General features: G+C 34.3%; 1 protein-coding gene across 1 annotated transcript; it reads left to right on the top strand.

Annotated features, from left to right (window-relative positions):
* The first annotated feature begins 4,893 nt into the window (after positions 1–4,893).
* LOC149165245 (BTB/POZ domain-containing protein At1g63850-like) lies at positions 4,894–6,685 on the top strand. Its single transcript, XM_089431098.1, has 2 exons — positions 4,894–5,181; positions 5,227–6,685. The coding sequence occupies exons 1-2, from the start codon at positions 4,909–4,911 to the stop codon at positions 6,232–6,234; spliced, it is 1,281 nt and encodes a 426-aa protein (XP_089287224.1). The 5' UTR covers positions 4,894–4,908; the 3' UTR covers positions 6,235–6,685.
* Positions 6,686–16,147: the final 9,462 nt, after the last annotated feature.

Genomic DNA, 16,147 nt, shown 5'->3' with positions numbered 1-16,147 from the left:
TAACTTTTTTATTTTACAGTATTTATTACGCAATCCAAATAATAAACTTGAATTTTGATCATTCAATTCTTAAAAATATGCGTTTTAGTCACAGCCTGAGTTCGAAGTTCTAAAATATAGCAGATACGCACATCAAATTAGTACGTAAACATTATAGTCATATCACAGTTATGAATACGATAAATCATTCGGATGATAATTTTATACCTTTTTCTCCAATATAACCTCGTTCCAATGCTGCATATAGAATCAATATTATGTTTCTGAAATTTAATCCTTTCAAAGCTGAATATATAATCAATATTATGTTTCTGAAATCTAATTTCCTTTTCTTCCAATATAATCTCCTTCGCTCCTTCCCTTCCAGTGTTGTGTATAGAATCAATATTATGTTTTTAAAACACTGATTGGAGTTGGTGTGTGAAAATTGTTAAATTTAATTAGTTTTGTTTTAAAAATTTAATGTATCAAAGGCAATACTAAACTAAAATTTGATGTTGGGCATTTCAGATTTTCAACAAATGTAAGTTGTCTTTGCCAAAAAAATCTATGAAACAAACTAAGGTTTTCAAGGGAAAAAATATGAAACAAGCTGAGGTTCACTTTGAAGACGAGGAAAAAAATTGTATAGCTTAAATCATGTAAAAAATTCAATCTCATATATATATATGATTGCATACGCAGTGACATATACTTATTAGGTATAATAAATTTTTTTACGAAACTGAAGTAATGTCCATTAAAACTGGATGACAACAAAATTAATTGTTATTTTGATTACTTAGCTGTGATTAAGGAACTCTTGAGTTCTCTTAAGGTATTAAGATTTAAAATTGACAATCAAGGCAATGTTCAGATCTCTCACACACATAACTTCAAGTGTTTTAGCTTGGATCGTGGTGACAAATATACCCTAAAATTTGTATAAGTGATATATTGAAAGTGGAATCTTTATGATGCATAAGTCATTTGTCTACTTCTTACGTTTCTAAGAGTGCCAAATTACTTTTACCTTTATAAAAATGCTTTAATTGTGTTATGGTTTAAAATTTACTTTTATAAAAGTGTTTTAATTGTTTTATGTTTAAATAATTTGTAATATAATTTTTTAATAATATTATATATTTTTATTATTTAAATTATATTTTTAAATATATAAATATTTTTTTTAATATTAAAACTATTTAACCATTTAAAATTCTATCTCTAATTAATTTTTATTAACTTTTAAATAAATTTTATAATTTTTTATTTTATTTATATCGTCACAACTAGAAACCTATCCAAATTTATCAATATCTAATAACTATTTGATTTCTCAAAACCACTCACATAAAGCTAAAGTTTAACAAAAACATCATTATCAAGTTTCCTACATATTCTCAAAATCACCGACATAGAAAATAGACGTATCATACATTGATATTCTCAAAAAGCACCCGGATAAAGATTGACAAGGATCAATATTACATGTACCATATATTCTCAAAATCACTCACAATATAAAAACTATCATATACTAATATTTTTAAAAGCACTCATATAAAGCTTAGTTCTACATATTTTCACAATTACTGGAATAAAGCTTGAGTTGTCACAAACAATGACAAATAAAGCAATACGTGCGATGTCGGTTACCCATTTATTTGATTAATTATTTTATCAAATTGATTCACTCTCTTTACTTTTCTGTAAAATCGTACAGCTGGGAAGGGGCACATAGAATTGAGTTAACCGCTTAAAAATGAGTTGGTTTTCAAAATTTCTGGTATGTATTTATCTTTTGATTGGAATTTAGAAATTTTAAATTAAATAATTATGAATTTAGAAATGGAAAATTAAATTGTTTTTTATTTTATAAATATATTTATAAAAAAAAAATTAAAATTAGTGATGATGCTGATGATTTCTTTCTATTATTGACGATGATGATGTATAAAACAATGGAATGATTAATGATTTCTTTCCATTCTTGATCCTCAAAAAATTATTAAAATTTCAATTTAAATAACCCATTATTCCAAAATACAGTTGTTTAATGTGTCATATTACAAGACAGAGTTGTTTAATTTGTCATATTACAACACAGATTTGACTATCGAAACAGAATTTTGCGACGCTCCAACGTTACATATATAGAACTTGAGAATGATTTATTTATTTTTTTTATTATATTCTTAAAACCATTTTGTCATTTTTAGTGACATTTAGGAACGGAGTTGTTTTTAGTGTGATTTTTTGGAGATTCTTGGGACGGAATCCAGCGGAAAAAATGTCTCTAGTTTGACAAAGTAGGTTGCGTCTTACCTGACACAGGTGCTAACATCACACCTTGGAGCTTGAAGCCCTGGTGGTTAGGCGCAATGATGTCAACGCCTTGGAAATTACAAATTCAAATATTTACTCAAGAAATCTAAAAAGTATTTCTAACTTGTCTCAAATTAATAGTAAAACATAGTTCCTAAAGGAGTTGTCTTTAAAGAGACTTTTTGGAAGCTTTTCCGGTGGGTTTTTCCAGTCAAAATCCGGCAGCAATTTATGCACAATCAAAGCGTCCTAGGGGTTTTTCAGGGTGTTGAATCCAGATATGCAGTTAAAAAACCATTTTAAATAATACAAATCAAGATTTAACCTCAATTTTTTCCGCCGGATTCCGTCACTGGAATCTCCAAAAAGTCGCACTAAAGACAATCGTAAGCAACCAAGTCTAGGCTGGCCACTTTAGGATTATCGGTTGCCTTTTTGTCACTCGCAGCTAAAATGGAGGAAACAAAAGTTCCATATAGTGAGTTTCACTAGCTTCATCTTTGACTTTATTTACATCGATACACATTCAGAACACAAAATTTGTATTCAAAACTGGGTCGATTCATAAAATGGAATTGTTGATCATGACTACATTAAAATGGAGATTACAGTGCTTTAGACCATTAACTTCATTGGATACTATTTGTACAGAATTCCAAGTAACAAGTTTCTCCTCCTCTTCAATATGTTCAACATGCTCAATAATAAAAACCCCAACATTTACTTCAAAACCCAAGATATTTTCAGTCATAATCTATGTATAGAATGAAAAATTTTAAATCTATTAACTCCAACCAACACATTTATAACACCCGAAGGATGAAAAAAAAAATTCAATTCATGATATCAAAAGTTCCTAAAGACAAACATTGCACGTTTACTAAAACACCGAGTCCAAGGGAAACACAAATTTACTCTCTAACTCCCATAGTTGTGGGCATTCAAAGCTTATGATAAAAGCTCCTGTTACGAGAAGAGCAGAGTCAAGTCTGATACTGATTTAGTTTATGCTTGATCAATTTGGTCTCTGTAATTCTTTTTGCCTTTTGCATGTATTTAATTTAACTGTGTGATGAGTAATTCACTTTGTTTAATGGTCAATTTGTTTGATTGGTGACATTGTAGTGGTTTTTTAAAATAATTTTAAATCGATTCTTACTATTTCAACAATTAAATTCATAGATTTCAAAATATTTTAAATCCAACATGGACAAATACCAAAGTGCTATCTCTTTCCATTAATTGATTCCACTTTAATATAGAAAAACCCCAATCTTGCTCTACCATTCAATAATTGATGTCACTTATCTCACTTCCATTATTTAGAATGATACAGATGGCAACATTGTAAAATGCATTACTTATTTTCTGCCCAATAATAAGTGTCAACAAGATAACACAGGGTGTACTTTGTTTAAAATCCATGTTCATTTCAAAACTCTCAACATGTTTGTGCCCTTCCTAATAAGCATAAATTATGCTTTCTCATTATTTGATTTCTTTAGTTGGTTTAGTGGATTTGTACTCATACTTGTAGAGTTTCCATTATAGCTTAGCGTTGGTTACATGGAGGGTTTTAAACTAAAATAAATTTATTTAGCCAGTAATTTAATTATTATTATTATTATTATTATTTTAATTTAAAAATATAATTTTCAGTGATATGTTGATTTTTTATTATTTAAAAAGTGGATTTGTACAGATGCTTGTAAACTTTCCATTTTAGCTTAGCTTTGGTTAGATTGAGGGTTTTAAACTAAAATAATTTTTTTTAGCCAATAATTTAATTATTATTATTATTAATTTTTTTTAATTTAAAAATATAACTTTTAGTGATAGGTTGATTTTTATTATTTAATATGTTTTTTTTTTAATATAAATAAATTTACATTTTTAAATTTTTTTAATGTAAATGGATTATGTAGATATGGTACTTAAAATTTGTGATTTAGATTCATTTTTATTAAATGTTGAATGAATTGATTGAAAAATATACTTTAAAAACTAAAATAAAAAATTAGAAAACAGTTTTTTTTAGATTTATATTGGATTATAAGAAAGAATTTAAATAAATTGTTAAAAACAATACCGATTGGAAAAGATTTAAATTTATTTAAACTTCAGATGAAAAAAAACTCAAAGAAACACATCTTATAGTGTACGTTTTTTCAGATTCAATATGGTACATAAACACTTAGCTGTCTAAACAAATAACTTATAAATACACTTGGCTGTCTAAACAAATAACTTATAAATACACTTGGCTGTCTAAACAAATAACTAATAAATACAAATAGCAAAAGCAGGAAACAAAAATCATATGGGCAAAAACAGTCACATTACCACCGGCACCCATATTCTTGGTCTTGATAGCATTGGTTATTTAAATAAGTGACATGAAGTAAAGCCACTCCCTTAATAATTTCCTGTCAACATTGATTCCTTAACCCGGTGACACAAAGTTGATAGCAACGGCATTAAAGAAACACTCCAGCAAAGCAATGTGTCCTAGGTTCCTAGGATAGTGATGTCCAATCAAAATTAGATTATCGCATCGAAAGAGATAAAACGCCGACAGAGATTCTTGGACGGTGTTTAAGAATGGTCACTGCATTCAAAGATCGTAATACTCTCTGCAAAGTTATTGAGGCCAAAGTGTCAATTGCAAATTTGCAGGAAGCAATGGCTAACCAGTCACTACTGTTTGGGGACAAGAATACGGCCGACGTAAGATTGAATTTAATCGATTCAGCTGGAGTGGAGTATCCTGGAAATCCTCTTTTACTTCATTCTCAAGTGTTGAAGAAGTCTGAGTTTCTTGAAACCAAGCTTTCCCAAAGTGGGTCTTCGGCTAAGCGACCATTTGAAATCAAGGTAACATGTTCTTACCATCCAGAGAGTTACATCAAATGTAGCAAGGTAACATGTTCTTACCATCCAGAGAGTTACATCAAATGTATTCAGCTAATGTATTCTTATGATACAGACCAATGCTTTAATTTCACTCATGTGGATGAAGCATTGACTATTTTACCAGTTGCTTCTGAAGTGATGTTTCGTGATTGTATGGAGTCATGTATGCGATATTTAGCTGCTGTGCGCTGGTGTCCTGAGCAAGAAGCCAAGCTCCCCGTGCTGTTGTCATCGTTGAACATAAATGTATTGCCTGACTTAGCTGCTAGACTTGGTATGAGCCAAAGCAAGTCAGATTGCGAAGATATAAAGATGCTGAAGGAATCTCTACAAGAATTGTTGCAGAATACTGACAATAATGTAGAACTTCGCAGCATTGTGGAGCAACATATCTTTGATTACTTTAAGTTAAATACGTCACCAGCTATTAATGTTGTTTGCAGTCATGTCATTTTGAAACGGTTTAGGGCAGATGTGAAAGCTATTAAGTCTAAGTCTGATGAAAGGTCTATGAGACCGGCGGCTTGTTCTGACTTGTGTTGGCTACTGGGCGTCATTCGGCGTTGCGATTCAAAATTGTTCGCAACAGTGGTCAAAGAGTTTTGTGAAGATGTCGATCTTCGTAATGCAGTAGCTGGTGGAGCGATACATTATTACTCTGCTCTGCCGGACATGCTTACCATTTTAATTGATCAGATTTTGAAGGCTATGGAAAATGGAGAGATAATTACTACAGTGTCATTCCGTGTCGATTTTCTTACCAAATGGGCTGTTATAATGGTCAAACTCCTGAACAGTCTTCGTAATTACGTTTACGATGACACAGCAAGCACATTTCAGAGTGCACTGGAGACTGGTATTATTGGCGTAGGTGAAACTCTCCCTTTGGTTGAGCAAAAACGCATTTACAGCTTTTGCCAAGATATTTTCACCAAAAATTCCATGAGCACGAATAGTCTCTTTAAATGGTGGGCTCAGAAACTGCACGACGCCATCATGTTACACAAGATTTGACAAAAGGCAACATGAGGAGGCGGCTTCAACATTGACATACTATATATGCCATTTTGGCTTTTACATACTCTTTGATTTGCTTCTTTTTGTAATTAATACGATGGGATTTAATCTAGCTTGATGAAACTATTTTCCTGATCGCTGCTCGTTATTAGTAGTACCTGCGCAAGGCAATGTAGTTACTATAGGCCATCTTAACTTAGTCGGTTGTGTATTTTCTGGGTGATAAATGTTTTATTTACGCTGGATTTGGATGCTAAACAAATCTTTTAATACTCCTGAGTTATTCTGTAGCATCCGAACTCTATGTACATTTCAGAAAAACAGTTATAGTGTCATGACTTGGACTGTTTGGACAAGATTGGTTACCGTCTTTTTGGTGAAGCTGGGCTTTCTTTATACAGGATATGTATGTAACCTTTGATTCCCTCTACCTGAATAGCAAGATACAGCAATCTTCAATTGAAAAAAGATGAAAAAAAAACAATAACCATCTTTTCATGGTTTTCATTTATATTAATTTCAATTTAATAATATTTTTTTTGTTGATTATGTAATACATGAGTTTTGATTTGTATTAATTTCAATATAATAATATACTTTTTAATTATTTTATAATATATAAATCAGGATATAAATTGACAGTAATATTATTTTATAATATATGAGTTAGGATATAAATGGATAGTAAGAAAAGAAGTTATTCTTTGTATTTTTATTGGATTTCATTTAAGGTTTTGTTATGATTATAGATATTATTATTTTCATTTCAAAATTTAGATGGTCCTAAATAAGGTTTTAGTTTTAATGCAAGTTAAAAAGTAGTGGTGTATTTCTAAAGGTTAACTAAAGTTTTAAAATAAATTGTAAAGTAGTAATGTATGTCCAAATTCCACTTTTTCTTTGCATGTGCCCCTAGCTAGGGTACAAAACCCATATGGGTTTTGTCCAACTGCCACTACTCTTATCTACCTACCATCGATGCAAACCACCATTTAAGTTTTATTAATTGCCTCCTTTCTATTGTTATAGATGTTGTTTGAAGTTTATTACATTTTGAGATTTGGTATTCTTTTGGCCCTACCTCTATGTGACATAATTCTAGTGTGAGAAATAGCTTCTATCTCCCATATCCTGCCCACCTCAAATAAATTTATTAGGTTGCTAGTAGCTTGGGCCCTACTCTACAACGGGGAAGCTAGTGCTTCCACTGGGTAGGCCAATTGCTGAGCCCCTACCCTTCCCACTATAGTGCTCATGTATAGTGGTCATGACTAGTTTCTTTTTGGAATGAGAAACCTAAGCAACCATTATTAGCATCTTGTCTATTCACACCATAGCATGTTGTTTGTTCACACCATAGTTCTTCATGTTATATGTTCACCAATGATTCATGTATTATTACATGCACTTTTCCTTTTACTTTAGGATTATTTCAAACACAAAAAAATATTTGCAATTGCATGCCTCCAAATCATATGGAAATTTATCTTATTATGCAAAATAGGACTGTGAACTTACTTAACCCTGAACTTGTATGTAATTTTAACAATCATTAATTTTTCCTTATGACTATCATTGGGATTATGTATGCAATTCTATTTGCTAGAATTATGCAGTTAGTATTCAAGTAATAACCACCAGAATTCTTAGCAACATAAACTTTGTAAACTACGTTGGGGTATTTATGAGCCCACGATTTTTAGGTGTATCTCTCTGCTTTTATAGTTGTGTACTCTCCCTTGAAAATATAAAAATATCTTATTTCTTTAAAAAGGAAAAATGAAAAATGAACAAAAGCAAAGGAAAGACATTGATTGCCTCCCATCATTAGCTAAACAAGAGTGATAACACATTAATGTAGATCTTAATAATTTCAGAAGTTTCCCAACATCACAACACATGAAACATTGGCAATGTTTTTGAAACCTTAAAAGTAAAAGATCTAGCTGGTGAGATTTCCACAAGCTCAAGCCCGATAACAAGGACAAACAAAAAGGGAGATTATTGAACTTACTATTGACATAGATTGTCATTGATGTCAATATGGCAATATTCGAGGAGCCAGAGGAGGAAAAACAGAGCATATCGGAGGAGAAAATAAGCATATCGAAGGCACAAACAAGCATATCGGAGGAGCAAACAGAGCTATCAGAGGAGCAAACAGAGCTATCGGACAAGCAAAACAAAGAGAAGCCAGAGGAGGCAAAACAGAGCATATCAGAGGAGCAAACAGGTCTATTGGAGAAAACATAGCTACCAGAGGCACAAACAGAGCTATCAGAGAAGCAAAGCAGAGAGGAGCAAATAGAGCCATCGGAGGAGCAAAACAGAGCTATCGGAGCTCAGAAGGAGCCATATCGGGAGCAAGGTATGCCAAAGAATACATTATCGGGAGCAATATATGCCACAAAAGAGTTAAAAGAGGCAGAAAACATATATATGTATGCAAATACATTATCGGAGGCAGAAAACACATATATGTATGCAAATACAGTATCGGAGGCATAAAACACATATATGTATGCAAATACACTATCGAAGGCAAAAAACACATATATGTATGCAAATACACTATCGGAGGTAGAAAACACATATATGTATGCAAATACACTATCGAAGGCAGAAAAACTTATATATATGCAATACACTATCGGAGGCGGAGAACAGTGCATATTTCGGGATACACTATCGGAGGTGGAAAATACATATATATTGGTGGATCGGCGTCAGCGATGCCACGAGGCAAGGGAAAGACCCCCAGGGCCATGCGACATGCGATTGCGATGATCAACGTTCGCAATATCGCATCGTCGTGATGCAAAGGAGCGGGGCCAATAACACATGCTACTACCTATTGCGATCACACAACTGGACCCGATGGGTTTTATAAACCCGTCTGTATAAGTTTTGAGTTCCGCACATAAAGGGGTTTTCAGTGTATTGGCAGGTTTTGGTGTAAAAGCTGAAATACAGAGGAAACGCCCCAAAGCGACCAAAGGCAGACCCAAAGCAGTTATAGATGTGGGTCTAATGTTCCTTGAAGTCCGCCCTTAAGCGTTTTTGTCGGGTCTTTCATATATTTCCTGTGTATTTCAGTATTTGTGTTGCCCGAGGTTTTTAAGGCCAAAAGGCTTATGATAAAGGTTTCGATAGTTCAATAGGCCTGAAAAGAGTCGATTGCGATTGCAATGGTGACATGGCAGGTGGGGGCCTCCTTGTTAGTACATTCTCACCAATGAAATCTCTTCGTAAGCAATAAAGTCTATTGTTTGCACATTATTATTAAAAAGGGCCTCAGTTACAATTTTTAAAATGCAAACAATCTTCTCTGAGTCTTTTTGGCTCTCACTGATTGAATCAACATGTCGATGAAGTGTTGATGAACACGAAGAGACAGAGGAAGTCGAAAAGCCGGGAAGCAGAAGGAGAAGCCAGCGCAGAGGAAGCCAAAGCAATGAAGAAGAGGGAAGCCAAAGAACAAGCCAATGTAGAGGAAGTTGAATCGAGCATTGAGGAAGATGAAGAGTCAGCGAAATGTGGAAACCAACAGTCAGACGCATCAGGAACATATAAAACAGGAAAAAAAAGGAAAGGGTCTATGTGTGTGTGTATAATATAAGCGAAGTTCAGGTAGAGGTAGGAGAAGCAAGAGAACAAGAGTGAAGCGTAAGCTTAACAGGCTTGGGAGTAGAGAACTACAACAAAATAGTTATACCAGTTTAGGGTTGGAGCCCACGGGGTTGGAGCCTCAGAACTAAAAGGATTGGAATCCTTGGGAGTTGGTGCTCCTAAGTGCAGAACTATTGCCTTGGCAAAAGAGAGTTGGTGCTTTGGAGGTTGGAGCCTCACTAAAGTCCGAGTTGGTGCTTAGCAACTGATTGCAACCATTTACATTTTGTATCTATTTTCACTTCACAAATTATTTTTAATAAAATCATTGATTTCAATTATCTATTTCTGTGTTTTATATATAAATGCTTTGGTGATAAAAAGAAAAATTGAAAAGAAATACTGATTCACCCTCCTCCCTCTCCGTATTTCCAACAATTGGTATCAGACCGAGCTTCTTCATATTAGCCTAACAACTTGAAGAAGGATTCATAGTCATGATGAGAAATCACGAAGCATCAAGAAAACCTCCTCTATTCGATGACACTAATTTTGGTTTCTAGAAAAAGAGAATGACCTACTACATAATGTCCCTTGGACCTGAAGTCTGGTATTCGGTTCTAAATGAGTAGCCAATTCCTTCCACATTTCCAACAGACCAAGACGAGAGGAAAACCTACAATGCAAATGCAAAAGCCTTGAACTCCATCACTAGTGGAATCACTGATTCTGAGTTTACAAAAGTCATGAATTGTAACTCTTCCAAAGAAATGTGGGATAAGCTAATTAGCTTATACGATGGGGACTCAAAAGTCAAGAAGGCAAAGATTCAAACTCATAGAAGGCAATTTGAAAGCCTAAAAATGGAATATGAAGAAGATATTGCAGCATACTTTCTCTGAGTAGCTAAAGTGGTCAACTCTCTTAAAGGATCGGACAAAAACATTGAAGAAAGTACCATTGTTCAAAAGGTATTAAGATCTCTTCCAGACATATTTGACTCCAAAATAAGCGCCATAGAAGAAATAAAAGATCTAGATACTCTCAAGATGGATGAACTCCATGGAATCCTCATTGCCTATGAGATGAGAAAAGGTGGCCTAAGCTCCAAATATGCAACATTCAAGGCTTCAAAATCAAAGAAGGGGAAAGAAAGGAATGACTATAGTGATGAATCCAATGTGGAATTTGAATTGGCTCAATTTGTACGAAAGCTAAGGAAAGGATCTAAGCTAAAAGGTAAGTACCCCCTTATTTGTTTCAAATGTGGAAAAATAGGTCATTATGCTGCAAAGTGTCCTCATAAACATGATAGTGATGATGAAGGAAATTCTAAAAGAATGGTATACAAAAAGAAAGGGATCAATAAGAAAACTTCTTCTCTAATCAAGATGAGTTTGATGAGGATAAATTTGTAGTCATCAAAAAGAAATTAGATGAGGAAAGTGATTGGGCTGAAAGCCAAGAAACATTATTCATATCATTCAATGATGATGACTCGGGACTAGAAGGAAATGTAGATGAACTGTTAATAAGTGCCATTGAAGAAAATGAGAAATTACATAATAAAATGATTTCTCTCAAGGTAGAAAATGAGGAAACAAGAAGAAGGGAAGTTCTCTTGGAAACAAAGCTAAAAGAAAAAGAAGAAACTTGCGAAGAACGTGAAGCTGAAATAGTATCTCTGAGGAAGGAATTGGAGCAAGTTAAAAAGGGTTGGAAAAGCTCTCAAATACTTGAGACTATCCTAAAAAGTCAAAAACCTCAACATGACAAATCTAGAACAAGTTTTAAAGGAGAATCATCAAGCACTAAGAATAGTGCAAAAAGCTATGCTGATGCACTTTCCAGCAACCTAAAAGAAGAAAAATTATGTCATCAAAGGTGCATCTCAGATCCGAAGAATGAAGACAGAATAACTCCAAAGAAGAATGTGGATTCGAATCATGGATATTATAGAATATACAAACCTATATTCCATCAAAGGCCCATCTCAAATCCAAAGAATGAAGCGGGAGGAATTCCAAGGAAGGAATTTGACTCAAATCGTGGCTACTACAATAGGTACAAAACTATTTTTCTTGGACATAGTTTTCATTGTAAGAAAATTGTTCATCAAGCCAAACATTGCATGGCTCACAGGAGTGAAACACCAAAGCTAAAGGATCAAATAATCAAACCATATGGCCCCAAAAGGTAGGGATAAATCAAAACCTTCAGTTCGTTTGATCCCTTGACCAAATTTGATTTGATTTTCTCATTCTGCTAAAATAATGGACACTATGAACAAGATTGCCCACTCAAAATAGGAAAATCAAGTAGTGAGAATCCCATCATGGATAACTGTGGCCTAGCTCTATATGCTCAAAATAATGAAAATCATTGGTTTGTGGATAGTGGGTGCTCCAAACACATGACAGGGGACAAAAGGAAGTTTGTCTCATTGAACAAAAAGGAAGGAAATGTATCCTTTGGAAGTGGATCTGCCAGCATTGCTGGAAAAGGAACTGTTACTCTTATCAATGGAAAAGGAAAAGCCCAAAATGATCTGCTAGTAAACAGGCTCAAACACAACCTCTTGAGTGTTACCCAAATCTGTGATCAAGGAGATAATGTTGTCTTTAGCACCAAAGATTGTGAAATAAGGAACTCTTCCTCAAGGGAACTTGTGGAGAAAGGGGTTAGAACACTAGACAACATTTACATTCTGAACAAGATTCAAGAGGATAAATGCTAGTTAAGTCAAACAGATGAAAGTTGGTTGTGGCACAAGTGACTTGGACATACAAGCTTCAAGAACTTGATCAATATCAGCAATATTAAAGTTGTACGAGACATTCCAAAGTTATTCAAACCAAAACAAGCAATATGTGGTCCATGTCAACATGGAAAGCAAACTAGAACCAGCCACAAGACCAAGGAGTCCTCTACATCAAAGCCCTTGGAGATTATCCATGTTGATTTATGTGGACCAACTAGAAATTAGGCACTCCAAGGAGAAAGGTACTTTGTTTTATTTGTTGATGACTATACTAGAATGATGTCGATATATTTTATAAAATATAAATCTGAAGCATTTGATTGTTTTAAGAATTTTAGAGCTCTTGTAGAAAATGAAAAGGACTCAAATATTAAGTGCCTCAGAACAGATAGAGGGAGAGAATTCACCTCAAAATAATTTAATGAGTTCTGTAAAATACATGGAATTAGAAGAGAATTCTCTGCTGCCATAACACCCCAGTAGAATGGGATAGTTGAAAGAAGAAACCGAACAATTCAAGAAATGTCAAGAAAAATGCTATTAGAAGTAGATTTGCAGCCAAAATTCTGGAGAGAAGTAGTTGGGACAACTTTCTATACCTTGAATAGAGCTCAATTAACACCAAATTATGAAAAAAATCCTTATGAACTATGGAAATGAAGACCTGCTTTAGTAATGTACTTAGAGATATTTGGAAGTAAGTGCTTCATAAAAATCGATGATGGCTCACCAGGAAAGTTTGATTCTTGGGTTGATGAAGGGATCTTCCTTGTATACTCTACACGGAGCAAAGCCTACAAGTTCTACAATAATCTACTAAGGAAAATAGTGGAAAGCATTGATGTAAAGATTGATGAAGACTTTGCAGAAGAAGAAATTGAAGAACGCGAAGTTGATCCTTTCATTGAAGAAGAAGAATCTGAAAAAGAAGAAATCGATCAAGAAGAAGCCGAGGAAAAAGAACCACCTCATACCCCTTCAATGATGAAGTTTCTCTTGAAATATCATCCAAAAGAGAAGATTATTGGAAATAGAGATGAAGGGGTGCAAACCCAAAGAAGGATGATAAGTACACCAAAGAAAAATGATATTCTTCTTCTATCCATGATAGAACTAGAAACATATACTCAAGCAGGTAAGGATCCTTATTGGGTAAAAGCCATGGAAGAAGAGATGTCCCAAATTGAGAAAAATGAGACATGGAAGTTGGTACCTCGTCCAAAGGACAAAAAAATTATATGAACCAAGTGGGTATTCAAAAAAATGAATGAAGATGGAAAAATCATCAGAAACAAGGTAAGGCTTGTTTTCAAAGGTTATGCACAAATTGAAGGAATTGAATTTGAAGAAGAATTTGCACCAGTAGCTAGTATGGAATATATCAGGATGTTCTTGGAATTTTCTTGCTCAAAAGGATTCAAAATCTATCAAATGGACGTAAAATCAACATTTTTGAATGGTGACCTCAAGGAAGAAGTATACATGGAGCAACTAGGAGGGTTTGATCTAACAGAAGGAAAAGACTTAGTCTGTAAGTTGAAAAAGGCATTATATGGGCTGAAACAAGCTCCCACAGCTTGTTATGCTAGATTGGATCACTATCTACAACAACAAGGCTTCAAGAAGGGAGTGGCAGGAAGTAATCTCTACATGAAGATAGATCAAGGTAAGTTACTAGTCACACTTGTTTATGTTGATGATCTGATTTTTGCTAGCAATAATGATGAGATGAGCCATGAATTTTCTCAAAACATGTCAAAATAATTCGAGATGTCGATGATAGGAGAGTTATCTCACTTCCTTGGACTACAAGTATCTCAAACTAGAGAAGGATTGTTTATATCTCAAGCCAAATATCTTAAAGATATGCTTAAAAGACATGGAATGGAAAACTGTGCACCCATGAGCACACCTATGACCACAAATTGCAAATTGAGCAAAAATGATGACTCCTCTCGTGTGGATGCAACTCATTATAGGTCAATAATTGGAGCCCTTTTGTAATTAACTGCTATGAGACTCGACATAATGCAGGTAGTAGGAATGGTGGGAAGATTTAAATCTGCTCCTAAACAATCCCATTTGTTAGCTGTAAAAAGAATTCTCAGATATCTGAAAGGAACTCCTGATTTCGGTCTTTGGTACCCTAAGAGCTGAACACTGACTGTACTGAATACACCAATGCTGATTGGGCCGGAAGTGTAGATGATCAAAAAATTACTAGTGGAAATGCATTCTTCCTGGGAGACTGTTTAGTATCTTGGATCAATAAAAAAACAGAAACCCATATCATTATCCACAACCGAAGCCGAGTATATAGCTGTAGCAGACTCTTGTACTCAAATACTATGGATGAAGGAAGCTCTAAAAGATGTCAACATATGTACAGATCAACCAATTACCATTTATTGTGATAACACAAGTGCTATCAGTCTCAATAAAAATCCAGTAATGCACTCAAAAACCAAACATATACCAATCAAGTATCATTTCCTTCATGAACAAGTAGCTGAAAAAAACATCATCTTGGAATATATCAATACTAAGGAGTAGATAGCTGATATTTTCACAAAACCTCTTTTTCGAGAAGCATTTGAACATCTTCGTCAAAAGATGGGGGTTATCTCTTTAACATCACTCAAGTTCATTCATAAAGATGTTGCAGGACAGGGGGTGCAGTTCGATAAGGGGAGTCCGTATGCATTCCTTTTCCATTGATGTCAAAGGGGGAGAGAAGAAGAATATTGCCATCAATTACAAAGGAGAAGATTGTTGACATAGATCGTCATTATGTTAATATGGAAGTATTCAAGGAGCCAGAGGAAGCAAAATAGAACATATCGGAGGAGCAAACAGGCTTATCGGAGGAGCAAACAGAGCTATTGGAGGAGAGAATAGAGCTATCGGAGAAGCAAAATGGAGAGGAGCCAGAGGAGGCAAAACAGAGCATATTAGAGGAGTAAACAGGCATATTGGAGGAGCAAATAGAGCTATCGTAAGAGCAAACAGAGCTATTGGAGAAGCAAAATAGAGAGGAGAAAACAAAGCCTTTAGAGGAGCAAAATAGAGCGATCAGAGCTCATGAGGAGCCATATTGGGAGCAAGGTATGCCAAAGAATACAGTATCGGGAGCAATATATGCCACGAAAGAGTTAAAAGAGGTCGAAAACACATATATGTATGCAAATACATTATCGGAGGCAGAAAACACATATATGTATGCAAATACACTATTGGAGGCAGAAAACACATATATCTATGCAAATACACTATCGGAGGAAGAAAACACATATATGTATGCAAATACACTATCAGAGGTAGAAAACACATATATGTATGCAAATACACTATCAGAGGCAGAAAAGCACATATATATGAAATACACTATCGGAGGCAGAGAAGAGTGCATATTTCATAATACACTATCGGAGGTGGCAAATACATATATATTGATGGATCGACGTCGGCGATGGCACGAGGCAAGGGAAAGACCCTCGAGGCCATGCGGCATGTGATTGCGATGATCGAAGATCGCAATAT

The sequence above is a fragment of the Pinus tabuliformis genome, chromosome 5_1 (genome assembly GCF_031772625.1).
Source record: "Pinus tabuliformis cultivar Carrire ecotype Pingquan chromosome 5_1, CPIR1, whole genome shotgun sequence".
Taxonomy (NCBI): domain Eukaryota; kingdom Viridiplantae; phylum Streptophyta; class Pinopsida; order Pinales; family Pinaceae; genus Pinus; species Pinus tabuliformis.
Note: the sequence above shows the minus strand (reverse complement) of the source record. Positions and strands in the feature narration are given on the sequence as shown.